Source organism: Sipha flava, unplaced genomic scaffold (assembly GCF_003268045.1).
Source record: "Sipha flava isolate LNK unplaced genomic scaffold, YSA_version1 231_pilon_pilon, whole genome shotgun sequence".
In the NCBI taxonomy this organism is placed as follows: Eukaryota; Metazoa; Arthropoda; class Insecta; order Hemiptera; family Aphididae; genus Sipha; species Sipha flava.
Window position 1 is genome coordinate 570,279 of NW_020272868.1, and position 14,638 is coordinate 584,916.

Below are 14,638 nucleotides of genomic sequence, written 5' to 3' on the forward strand. Positions count from 1 at the left end.
TCACATTAATCGGTCAATTATAACTAAGAATACTCCACACTTCATCTTTTGACAACTTTCCAATACTTTTTCATCTGCAGTTTCATTTTCATCAAAAAACCTTTTTCTTTTTTTCTTTCTTGAAATTTCCCAGGAAAAACATTTTTCTGAAGACATTATTTTTGCTTGTTCTAAGAAAAAGTCAAATTTGTTTCTAATGTCTTCTAAATATGTTTCCAATGATTTGTATAATGTTACAACTGTGACTAAATCAATATCAATAGATTGTAAAGTTACACTTGTCGCATTAAATCTTTGAAGTATAGGCGTCCACATACAAATCATGAAACAAAAATTTAAACTCTTAATTTTATTATAAATAGAAGAGGCTTCATGTCTAGTTTCCTTTTTTTGTCTTTCATCATCACGAATAGTTTTTAAAGCACTGAGAACTTGTTCATATCCATTAAATATTGCTTTACAAACATCGTACCTCGAAGACCAACGAGTTGTGCACATTTTTTTTATCTGAACACAATCTGAATTATTATTAATTATTTCACATAAAATATTCCATCTATATGTTGACGCAGAAAAAAAATTGTAAATCCCTTGGAAATTAAAAAAGAAAATTGTTCCTTCTTGAGTAGTGTCAGCGGCATTAGACCCTATTAAATTTAAATAATGCGCCGAACATGGCACGAAAAATGCTGTTGTAGAATGACTTTTAATTCGAGACTGTAACCCATTATAAATACCCGACATATTAGACGCATTGTCATAAGATTGACCTCTGCAGTATTTCAAATTTATGTTAAGTTCTGAAAATTTTTTAAGTATTGCCAATTCCATATCTGTTCCTTTATGTCCTACAGAGGACATAAAACCAAGAAAACGTTCTACAGGCTTGTCTTCTTTTGTAATATACCGTACTGCAATTGTGAGCTGATCATGTGTTGTTATATCAGGATTCGAGTCCACTATAAGAAAAAAATATTTTCTTCTTTGATTTCCGATACAATTTTGTCTAGTATAGTATTACTCATCAGCATTATGAACTCGTCGCATATAGTTGATGACAAATAGGACACATTTCCTTTTCCTTTATTTCCATATTTGGCTATGTGTGCAGAAAGAAATGGATCAAACTTTGCCAAAAGTTCTAAGTAACCTAAGTAATTACCATTTTGTTTTGAACCAAAAGTCTGGTTGTCTCCTCTAAAAGCTAAGCCTCTCGATGCTAAAAAGGAAATTGTCTCGACTATTCTATGTAAAACATTTTTCCAATAAGAAGTCTGATTTTCAATATCTTTTTTTAGTTCTATATCAATCACACTACAGTCTTTTTTTATTCGAGAAAACCAAATTTTCACTGATTCAGCATGATTTTTACTGGTTTCATGTTCATGTAAAATTTCATTACACTTTTTCCAGCTTATAAATCCTTCATCTTTATTTCCAAAAACCGTTGGTTTTGGTGAGAAAAGTAAACATTGATAACAAAACAGCGCGTTTTTGGACGGAGAATATACAATCCAATCTCTAATTTTTTTTTCACCGTTTTGTAATTTTCTCATAAAATTATCAGGAGTTAGGCATCTACTTGTATTGCCAATTATTCTTTTTGTTTTTTCCAATTGTTAATTTTGTAAGTCTAACTTTGGAGGGTTTTCAAGTAGGAATTTAATAGAATCTGAATCGAAGTTCCATTTTGCTGGGTCGGATAAAGGAATTTGTGATGCATGACCAACGTTATGAAAAGAACTTTTGATGATTTCAGTCTAAATTTAGTAAAAAAAAACAATGCAAATAAATCACGGGTCTAATTTAGGAATCGTACAAAAAAAAAAATATAGGAATATTCCGAATATAACGATATGTTCATACATTTCATTAAAATATAAATATATAACCATACCTATATCGATTAACTACATAATTATTATTTAATAAATAATAGGTATATCTGTCGTTTCAAAATCCAAAAGCCAATGATAGTCAGTCTAAAATATTATATATTATAGCACAATATAGCAAATAAACGAGTCACGGTAAACATTTCTGTATCAGTTTCCGATTCCGCAATCGTTTAGCCGGGCACCGGCTAATGACGGTCATTATCACGATAACGACTACGATAACCAATCGACTAATAATTCCTAGAACAACCTCATAGCGCATGCACAAGTCACTGAATTTAGTTATTGAATTTTTTTCGTTTTCAAAATCGGTACGAAAAAGAATGATTTATTTAGTTACTTTCAGTGACCCGATTTAAATTTTGAAAATAGATCTGTATTAGTTGACCTTTTTGCTAGGTTATGTAGAAAAAATAATTGAGATTTTAAAACTGTTTGAATGAAAATAACAAAAAAATAGTTTTATAGTTTTTAATAAATTAACAGTATATTTTTAACGGTCGACGAATAACGGTCCACGCTCCGTATCGAATAAAAGATATTATATATTAAAATTTATACTCAAAAATTAATTGGCATTAAGAATAAAATTGTTTAGCTGATTATTCATATGATATTATTAATCATTATTCATTTGATGTTTTATAACAAAAATTCATAAAAAAAAAAAAAAAAATTGTAACATTAAATAATCAGTAGGTGCCGATCAAAATTAATATTTTTTTCAATAATACCTGTCGTTCATTTGCCGAAGTCCCTTCTTCTGCGTGTTCATTGTCATTTTGAACGTCCACCTGATTAGTTTGAACTTCATAAGCACCATCTAAATTATTTCCTATTTTATCTATGTTTTTTGGACTATATTTCTATAATTCCGATTCCGTCTATTACATAATATTATATTTATACGTGAGTAAAGTATTAAGAAATATAATGGTATAATTTAGGTATGAAAGTACGACAACGTATTATACTTTTTCCGGATTTGTAGCAGCAAAATATGAATGAAGTTTTGGAATTTTTCTAAGCATATTATCGGTCTTTTCTAGTTTTTCTTTTGCCGCCTTTTTGTATGCTGCGCCGCTTAATCTAATTCGTTTGTCTGACATTATTGTTGTTGTGAAAATATTATTACCTACTTTATATTAATATTATTAATGCACATAACTCTTGTTGTTGTGAAAATAATATTTCAACTGTCAAAAAAAAAAAAAAAAATCGTCGAACTGAAAAAAATGTTTGCACATCTAACAGTGTAATGTGCCGATTATCGAGATAAAATATAATGATATATTGATATACATAGTTGTACCCTACTATTTTTGAGGAAAACGTACAGGAATATCGAAAATAGTTTATACGATAACAGTACAACTAGTACAAGTTCTTAATTCTTATCACCTTGTGACATGCAGCGATAGACCGCGGCTTTTTCGTGGTATTTATGAACGAAATAATAATGTATTATAGTTATACGGTCAATGGTCATACAAGAAAAATTATAATAATATATATTTTTTTTTATGTTGATCCTCAAAATTTGCCGCCCCATCAAACACCAAAAAATTTTCCACCCCGGGGCAATTTCCCCCCCCTTGCCCCCCGTTTAACGCGGCTCTGACTGTTCGACGGAAGAGACTCAGTTTCAAATGGCTGCGTGCATTCAATTATGATTATTTAACGGTCATGTCTACTTGTGCGTCGGAAATCAAAATTATGGACGACGTTGTTTAATATGATTCTATTACATCCATATTGATAGTAATATCACATCACCAAATTAATATACCTACCGTTAAGAAATTATTTATAAAACATAATTCATACGATGTACAGGAAGTATCTAGAATAATGTAAATCAGTTCGGAATTGAGAGAAGACTTTAATTTTTAACAAGCATTGTAAATATTATGTATGTACGTGGAGACAAGAACTCTCTGGGAGGTTTAACATCTCTCTCTCATTACATTGTACAGGCTCTATAAACTCGATCGATTTATATATTATAATTTATACTTCGTAATGCATCATGTGTGTTTACTCTACATCTTGTACTTGTTTGAACGTTATAATCCTAATCATAGTTGCTTACATTTATTTTAAAAAATAGTCGGTTTTAGCATGGTAGATATTTAACATCGTGTATAATGATTAATTACTGCATACTAAGATGTATTAATTAGTGATTAGTAAGAGGAATTAATGACAAATTTCATACATGTATTTCAAAAGGAGTTATATTATAATACATTTACAGTTATAATTAATGATTAATCCATAAAACATAACTAGTTTACATAAAAAAAAAAAAAAAATAGTCGATGAACTATGTACAATTAAATTTTGTAATACAATCATTACATAAAATGAGACAAAAATCACAAATTTTTTTGAGCATTTTATTTATTAATGATGTTAACAGTGATATTTTTGAACGAAATTTGAAGGCATGAAAATAAAACAGAGATAGTCATGACTTGACAAAAAATCGTAGTTCGTAGAATAAAATAATCTCATACTTATTATCATTTCAATCAGTTGCACTAAATATATTTACTACACTTTATCTATGTAGAATACATATTTATGGATCATACTATTGAAATAACTATAATTTATTATAAGACACGTGCATCTTTTTTCATACAACTATTTTATATTATTTTCTTGTAATATTAATAAATATTTTCCCTAATTACTAAAGATGTTTTACGATTTTTTTCTACACCTCCGTATTCCATATATAGAATGTCCTACGAATATATGAATATTTTAATCACGACCTAACTGAACTATGTTTATTTATTTATAGAACACTCTGTATCTCAAATTCTAGAGATTACAAATAAAACTGAATAGTCAGAGCTTAAAACATTTCTTGACGAGGAAACTCAATAGTTATCACTATAAATTGACCACATCATTACATTATAATATTATTGTATTATTATATATGAATTATTAAATATATACATACTGCCAACATTTAAAAATGAATAATTTTCAAAATGTAAAAATATGATTGTATAAATAATAAGTTCATGTACAAAAATATTAAAGCTTAGTTAAGTCGTCAAACTGTACTAAATATTGATTATGTTATCAGGTATTGATGGTATCGATATATATATATATATTCGATATTGAGGTATCGATGGTAAAAACTAAAAATTGAAAATTAATAATTAATTATTTTCGTTCGTATAAATTGTCGTCGAGGTCACTCGAGTATCAATTATTACTAGCTGTACCTATCTACTTAAAATATTCAAGATACTTTAATCATTTTTAATTGACAATTATTTGTTAAACGGACCATTTTATCCTAATTGATCCTAAAAGTATTGTTAAATTGCATAAAACTTTTTAAATCTATTAATTTTGTTTAACGATCTTTTGATTTTTTTATTGACAAAAATTTAACAATTATTATTTAAACTAACATTTTTAAAATGTAAATATACAAAGATAAAGTTTTTGATATCTCTAAAGTAGTTTAATAATTATTATTATTATTATTATGTATTTATTTATTGATTATATTTACAATGGAAGCATCAATGTTTGAATCTATTTTATATGTGGCTTACATTTTTAAGGTATAGTATAAAATATTTACTGTAAATATTTTAATCGAAATTCTTCGTATAAAAATATTATACACTAATAAGATAATGGTTTTAACTCCCTAAAAGTATTATACTCATAACATTGTATTATTATTGAAGCCTATGGACCATAATTTGAAAAGAATTTAGAATTTAAAATATAATATGTTTCACAAAATTTTATATACCTTGGTATATAAGAACATAAAAAAAAAAAAAATAATAATAATAATAATAATGCCGTTTTCTTACTATTTTAATTACATTAATAATTTTTTACATGAAATTCCTTTTAGTTGAATAATTTATTGCTTAAGAAAATTTGAATTTAAAGATAATCTTTCAATATAGTTCACAACATTGTACACTGTACACTGTGTAATTGTTATAATGATAAGTATTTTTACAAATAATATTAGTAGGCATAACTACGCCCAATTTTCATTTTGAAATTCCATGGCACTCCTATATATTGTACAGTGATTTAGTATGATGACTTGGTCAAGGTTAATATAATTATTTACCATTATAAAAATGCTTATAATGTATTCCTAAAACGATAATTGCGTTGGAGGCTCAACAATATTTTTTAAGACAATATACATATATGAATAACAGCATTTACCTTTAAACACGTTTTCTCTATCTCGACATTCTCTTTAGAGAGTTTATTGGTAATATCTGAAAACAGTCACACACGAATTAAACCTAAGATATATTGAAATAACTGAAATGATATATTAGGGCGATCATTACAAATCGTATAAATGTTATTTTTATTCAACTCTTTTAATGAATATTAAGTACAACTGTTTTGTAAAACAATAAAAATTCAAAACTATGTTTTATGAAGAAAGTTTGATTATCATTTCAATGTTAAGAAAATTAAAAAATAATTATGAATTAATATTGATTTTATTATATCTTAAATGTATAAAAAAATGTGTTTGGTTTGACTAGTTAAAAATAATGTTTACTTATTTAAAATATATATTTTTATAAAATAAGGTAGGTACTGCAATATTTCAAAGTATAATTTTTCAAAATAAAAATTCTATTTTAATAGTATTAATTATCTCTAATAGTTTTATGATAAAAATACATAAAATAATTGTTAACCTATGGTAACTGATTAAGATAGTTAAAATTATTTATTATAAGTAAGAGATTTATGTTTAATAGATTTTTTTTTTTAACTAAACACTACGAATGACGTCAATTGATGTTTTGAGAGTCCGTTTTGTGTAGGCAGAAAATGCCAATTGGCGTAATTACACTGAAGTATGTACCGATTTTCATACTGTGTTTATAGTGAACCTTGATTAATAAGTTGTATACTTGATCCTCTTTATTAAAATATCCAGCCTTTTTAGATGCAAACACATGATCTTAAAAATTTAATTTTGATAATTTTTTTTTTCAAAATTTATCAGGGTCATGTTGTCTTCAATATTATACAATGTTGAGAATTCAAAAAATTAAATTATCAATAACATGTAAACTGTTATATTTTTAACCATTAATTATTATTTTAATATACAAATAGGTCACAGGTATCTAACATGTATAAACAACAACAAATTAATATTAAAAACCGTAAATTAAATTTTAAAAATCAATACAGGTTGATACTTTACATAATGATGAAAATACATTTTTAATTAATGACTATTTTTATTATCTTTTAATTAAGTACATGATATATTAAATAATTATACCAACATTTTGAAAAAATATCAATTAATTTTTCAATTAATTGAAGTTTGAAATTTTTTATTTATACATTTAAGAAATAATAAAAAGCAATTATTGTGAAAGAAAATTATAATGAGGTATTAATTTGTTCATTTTTCGTTTTATTACTACAGTTTTAATTAATTTGTGGCTGTAAAGTTAATCGACATTCTTAACCTACTCAAGTGCCAATAATATTATGAAAAAACAATACTTTATTGATTTCCTGTAAATATGTGTCATATGATACCTATATGTATAGTTATAAATATTCTTACTGCAAGGACGTTGTTCAATTATTAGTATTCCATAGTAAACATTATAAGGTTACGGTTAAACATGTGATTCTCTAACATTTATTTCATTTTTTAGAATATTTACATATGTTACAGCCACAAATCGGTGTCTTGATATAGGTTAAATATGAAATATGAAAAAAAGACTAAAAATGATTTAAATTTTTTTATTTTGGATATTATTTGACACACTATTAAATACATTGAAATCACAAACACACATAATACGGGCAAAGTCTGCAAGGTAATACAAACTAGCTGATTATTTACTATTTGACTGAATACTGGTGACGTTCCATAATCAATTATAAATTAAGATAAGATAAAAACCTAATCGAAAAATAAAGATTGACAATGTGTATGGAAAAACGCAATATATCTAATTAAATATCAAGAAAATAATTTGTCTTTTGATTTTATTTTGAATAGGCTAAATTTGTTTAATATATCGAACAAATACAAATACATCACAAATCAATAAAATGACCAATAAAAATATGCACTTTGCATTGAAATCTGGGCCCTAGTTATAACATATAGAGTATAATGTTTACGCTTTGGTAGGTAATTCATTTTTAATTGATATACTTTATCCCTAAATAATAATTTACTATACCGGGAAAGTGTATATCTATTACTAGTAGGTATTATAGTCAAAAGAAAGTCGACTTGTTAACACAGTTGTATTGATGCAATAAACGATTCATCATAAACTTTATAAATCGTGAATAAAAAGTAAGGAATATTATTTCCTAATTATAAATCAACGTTAGGATTTTCAATTTTTTCCAATTGTGGATAAGATTAAGCATTTCCATTTTCTATATAAATTTTTGAATGCCAACACCACTATATAATATAATATATTTATTTTATGTTAATTTATTTAAACTCAATGTTAATTCAAATCAAAAATGTAATTAAGCGTATACATTTTTTAACAAATATTTTGTCTCCATTTTTAACTATCATAAGTTCGTACGCTGAATAGTGTAAAGAATTTAAAGAATGTAAATTTTTATGAATAAACGTGTTTAAATTTAAAAAGTTGATGATTTTCTTAAACTATTTTGTATATTTCCTTCCTAATCGATTGGGTTTTTAAATTGATTTTGATACCAGTGTACTGGAATAGTTAATTATCTTAAATTTTTACAAAATAACCAAAATATTGGTACTCACGAAGTGAGTAAAAACAGTTTACAGCAAACATTATGCTCAGCGTATGTTGTTTTTTTTTAATTTAAACTTGTCTGCATGTTTTACGAGTATGATGTTATTCTTAACATATATGAAACTATATAAATATAATGTCTCGGTTTGAAGATCTACATAATCCGATAAAAAATTATAAGTTATGGAGTGAAAAATACAAAGATTCCAAAAATATTTAAGATAATTTACAAGTTTAAATTCAAACGTAAAAGTTTATTATAAAAACATTAAAAATTAAAACGTTTCCGATATTCTTTGATTTATCAAAATTAATATTTAAGTTTTTTTAATAATTGTTTTCTTTTTTTTCTCTGTAGAAATATTTCCAATAAGTGTATTGTATTATTTTATTGAATTATAATCAAGATCAATAATATTCCACATAAAAATAATTTCCCCTTTCTTCCGTGAACTGCGTATAAACATCAATACTGCTAAACGTCACGGTTTATCCCATTTATCGTTTTATTTTATTCCATACTAAATAGTAAAAAATATTGATAGAATCATTGCACACGTGTACGTAATAAATTATAATTACATTTCTAAAATCAATACTCGGTTATCTATAGACACAAACAAACGATTGTTTTGACCAATTTTGACAGTTTATTTAAACTTTGATAATCAAGTTTACAGTTTATATAGTGACTTAAATTATAGCGTTGGTGATGATTACAGTATACTGGTTAATGATTATAAACCATTTATGTTTGGAAATTAAATTGTATAATGTATCATATTATATTATTAGTGTTTAGTGCATAGATCTCTATATTATTATTATTATTTTTTTTTTTTTATTTAAATTAAGACTCGGCAACAATGGCCATTGGCAACAATGAGTTTAACTCTAAATTATTTACATATTAAATACTATTGATAAGGTTGGATTTAGTAATAAAGGTTATTATGAGTCTTATGTTGTCTGGGTAGAGGGCTTCTGACAGATCTATATTATTGAACGGGGTACACGTGTACGCGTTAGTACGCGACAAAGACTAAAATGAAACGTTCATGCGCTATTTTTCAAAACGTCAAAGAATGTTTTTCGTTTGTCTTGAATAATTGTTTTCCATTACGCGTAAACAGCCATGCTGGCCCGTGTAATTCGAACGTATATAATATAATATATTTAATGCGTATATTAAAAACGGACGCATAAAAAACACGCAGTCGTTACATAAAGTTTCCTCGTATTTTCCGCAGGGATAACGAGCCGTCGGTTAGTGGGAAGAGGGTGAGAGGAGATTTTCCTTCCAGGAAAGGAAAAAACAAGCGTGGCAAGGTGGTGCTGGGGGTTTTTAAAAGGATAAATCGCACACAGAAAAGTTATAAAATATAATAATCATAATAATGATAATAATAATAATGTTAATTGATTGAGGAGGACGAATAAGTAGTGCTCAGTGGTGAAGCGGAAAGGTGAGTGAGTTGTACTTGCTAAGTACATGCGGGTGATAGGTGGTTTAGGTACATGTTTTATGGGTGAGTAGACGCATGCGAGGGGTGGGAAAATCGTAAAAAATGTTTGAATGTATAACGAACGCAAAAACGTTACACGTCGTTGCTCTGTCGGTCGAAAAGCCGAGCGTCAGGTATAGGATGGCGGCGGAATGCTGCAGGGTGTCGCGCGTGACCGTCCGTAAATAGGGCGTGAGGGGGGTGCACGGTCGTCTGTTGTAGGGGGGTGGTGTGACATTGGCTGAAAAGTGGAGCGTGCGGGGTTGAGGTACGTGGAGTGTGTCGTTCACGTACATCGTGTGCGTACCTAAACTACCTAAGTCTGCCCGATACACATCCACGTATGGTGCACGTAGTTTTTCGTGCACTCATTGGGGGGTGGTGGTGGGACGGGAAGCGGCACCACCATCGTCGCCACCACCTCCACCGAGAGCCGGAGCTTTCGCACGGCGCGCGATCAGTGGCGTTGTTTCGCCGACGATTTGGCCGCACTGCGCGCACGTTGCCCGACCGCTGCCGCCGCCACTACACCAGTCACGCCCCGGTCTGCACTGACCCTTGGCATCGGCGCTTGTGTGTGAGCGTATACGCGATACCGACTCCTCGTTCGCGTGCGCGTGTGCGTGAGTGCGCCCGTGTGTACATGCGCGCGCGCGTCCGTACGTGTGCGTTCCTCCCGTGATAGCGCGCGCAGTGCCATTATCCGCTCAAACGCCGCTCGTCGTGTGTCGTCCTTCGAGCGCGTACGTAACCGCAATAATAACAGTAATAGTAATAGTAATAACAATAACAATAACAGCCGACTGCCGCCTGTCGCCTGTCTCTCTTTCACTCAATCTCTTTCGCTAACCCTTCGTCTGCATCCCATCCACCTTTCTCCGTCCCTTTCGGATTTCGCCAGTGGCGTAACGTTTAACAACTTCAATTCGACGTGCACGACGTGATCGGGGTACACAGCCCTGTCCCGAGCGTTCGTTTCCTGATCCCTTCGCGTCCAACGCGGTGTTAGTGGCTGCTGTCCTTGGTTTTTCTCGCCCACGCCCGCCGTCCTTAAACATGATCTTCTCCTCCGTCACTATTGTTCACGTAAAATAAGCCCACCCCCGTAGTTACGTAGTGCTGTTGTAGTACCGACACCGTCTCTCGCATAGTCCCGCGCTGTTAACTCGCGTCCTGTCGTAAAACGTCAATCCGTCATGCCGGCGGCGGCGACGGTGGTGCAGACTGTTCCGGATGACAGGCGGTGCTCTTGTTGCCCGATGACATGTTGATGGTACATTCGCACTCATGTTGCTGCAGCAGGGACAACAAGGTACTACGCTCGGCCCGAAAAACACGTCACATCTCCTACAGTCCATACAGAACAGGCTTATACCGGGATGGAGCGTACACTTGGCCAACGACAATAGGCTTTTCTACTGCAAGTAAGTCGACTCCGTCCGCGAATGCGAATAGTTGGACCGTTTCGTGTTGAAACCGCACACATCAAGAATACCGACGTTTTGTATCAGTTTTCGGATGCCAGCAAATGGTCAGGGGACACTGCGCGGCAGACTTGAAAGAAATATGTTGGTGAAAATATGTTTCGATCGGTTGAACCGCGTAAACGGGTGTATGCGTATATATATAAAAACGCGACTGCTGACCCCTAAGTGTAAGACTCGGATTTGCATATTTAATGGCTGGTTTTGTTTCACGCTTCATTGCAGACACATTTTACCGGAGACTTATTGTTTGAAAACCAGTGAACAAAAAAAAATAAATAAAAAATACGTGACAGACAAATACCGTCTACTGTACGGGATCTCGACCGCTTATCTCTTGGAAAAAAAACGCGTAATAAGTATAACCGATTCGGAAACACCGACTATTATTATAATTTCGTCCCTTGATTCGTGTTTTACTACGATTTTGCATATTACGCGCGTCCAATACTTTGTGTTCACTTATACGAATACGATTTGTAAGTGACGATTATGATCCTCCGAAATCAACTACGAAAATTAATATTAATATTTTATTTATTTCTTATCGTTTTGTGTGTCCGTTATTGCGCATGGTTATAAGTAGATTTGGAATTACTATCTAATCGTATATGACTTCGGTGGATAGTAGATGTCATTAAACTCATTTGGATGTGTAACATCGTAATATGATTCCATTTCGGAAAATTCTTATGCCAACGCTAGTTAGTTCATATAATCTCTAAAAAGCTTCAATTTGATAGCGTTTTCAATATTTTCAATAAGATTCTAGAACATGGTATTGTTTCATAATCATTACGTTATTGAGAAATTGATTTTTACATACTCGGTATTTTTGTTCAAATCCAAGGGAGTATTGTATAATAATGTAATATGTTATCAATATAAATTTTTAATTAAAAATAGTGATTAAAATAATCATTAATTGTTTGGAAATGTGTATTTAGATACCTAGGTAACTTTATCGATATTATTAATATTTTTACGAAAGTAAAATTTAGTTTTCAAAACATTTAATAACATTAGTTTATTAAATAAAGTTTCATAACTTATTGACGTATATAAGAGTTTGTTTAAGTATTTAAAATAAATGCCAACGATTAACGTATTGTTATATTATGGAGTATTTCTAAAAGCACTAGAACTTAATTGTAAACATAACTGTCTTAATTGGATTCGTTAATTTCAAATTTTAAAAATATGTGCATGTGTGCGATTCATAATATTTTTGTTTGTTCTGATATGTACACAAATGTAACGTGTATACCGCGTAACGTTATTGGAAATTAGTTCCAACTAAAGAGTAATTTGACAAATAGGCACTAAGAAAACGCTGTACGTATCGATTAACAAATCGATAACAATCTTCGTCTATAATAATATAACATAGGCACTACGTAGCAATTTTATTATTGGTATGACTAAGGGCTTTAAGTTAATGATGGAGTTTATTAATCTTTTATCATAAATATAGATTGAACACATTGTTCAAGTCACACTGTTGTGATTTTTTCCACACCCGAATTTTAATGGGAGATTTACATGTTATTTTGTTCGAAATATTCAAGTCATTATGAAGTCGAGTTATGGTAAAAACCCAGCGTTACAATGCAAATTAATTGCGACAGTAAATTATTTTGTTCCGTTCAATAACACGTAAATTAATCCTTTTTGTCGTACCATTTTTGGTTATTTGTTTCTATCAATATGTCATCAATACGTTTTAGTCACAAATAAAAACAATATTCGAGTTTTATCAATCTTCATATATATATAATACGACTCGTTATAATATACATATTTACTTAACTATTCTCATGGGTGGTTTGATGGCTAGCAAATTATTCAACACGAATTACACATTAAGATACAAACTCTGTAACCGCAATATTCATACTGTTATACCAGGGCACACGCCCGCTGGTATTATTGAAAATGTACCAACTACCAAGTACTATTTGTATTAATTTTCAGTGTGTATAACACTATCCATAAATATTTATGAAGTCAAAACAGCCCGATGATAATCACGACGTTGTGCTTCGCTTTCATTAAATTTATTTGTTACTGTAATATATTTTGTAGTTGTGTTTAGGAGTATGTGTATTGTCGATAACGTACGAATATTGTTTAAGAATAAATTATTAGAGCCAAATGATTATCATGTAAGCGGACAGCTTCTAATTGTTGTGCATTCGAAACAGACATGTGAAATTGATTTATATTAACTGTCATTATAAATTACTTTAATATATTATACTTATATTCTACAAGAATTTTGTGGAATCGGCACTGATATTTGATTATAAAATATAATTTGTCGAAATAGTTGTAGAATCTACGTGTAGTTTCTATCAAAAGTTATTGAAATTTCTAGGTTGCGTCAATAATTTCTGAAGACATTAAATTAAATTATGTTATATAAATGTATTGATAACCATATTTTAATAAATATTCTATTAATAACTAATTATCTAAATTTTAAATCTCTCGATTGTCTAATAAACTGTTAACATATTGTAATAACTTTTAAATTTTATTCATATGTATACTTCTGAAAATTTATTGTTTGAGTACAATGTTTCTTTTTATATTAATAACACCAATTTTAATAATTTTATAATAATTATTATATATAATATCTATTATAATTATTAGAAAATAATAAAAAAATACATAAAAAAGTTTAATTTCAATGAAAAATTGATCTCAAACCGTTGGACATTCGTTTCGTTATAATGAATCTTTTTCTTTTTTTTTTTTTTTTATTCAAACTTTGAATTGTAGTTTTGTCCGTAATAATCATTTGTCATGTCTACCGACTTTTCAGTGATTAATAAAACAAATAACTGCGTAAACCATTGTACATATTTCAACATACACGAATACATGTTACAATAAAATAATAAATAATGGAACATAATTTTACAAATATTGTT

At 29.6% G+C, this 14,638-nt stretch overlaps 2 protein-coding genes across 2 annotated transcripts in view; one reads left to right on the plus strand and one right to left on the minus strand.

Annotated features, from left to right (window-relative positions):
- LOC112683629 lies at nucleotides 1-1,556 on the minus strand. Its single transcript, XM_025554738.1, has 3 exons — nucleotides 1,022-1,556; nucleotides 823-959; nucleotides 1-507 (listed from the first exon to the last, which is right to left on the minus strand). The coding sequence occupies exons 1-3, from the start codon at nucleotides 1,554-1,556 to the stop codon at nucleotides 1-3; spliced, it is 1,179 nt and encodes a 392-aa protein (XP_025410523.1).
- Nucleotides 1,557-10,803: 9,247 nt separating this feature from the next.
- The window catches only part of LOC112683612 (FERM and PDZ domain-containing protein 4), an 81,725-nt gene continuing 77,890 nt past the window's right edge, over nucleotides 10,804-14,638 (plus strand). The window contains exon 1 of the mRNA XM_025554713.1: nucleotides 10,804-11,639. Within this exon, the coding sequence (XP_025410498.1) occupies nucleotides 11,503-11,639 (137 nt within the window). The 5' untranslated portion in view covers nucleotides 10,804-11,502. The remainder of the gene's footprint in view (nucleotides 11,640-14,638) is intronic.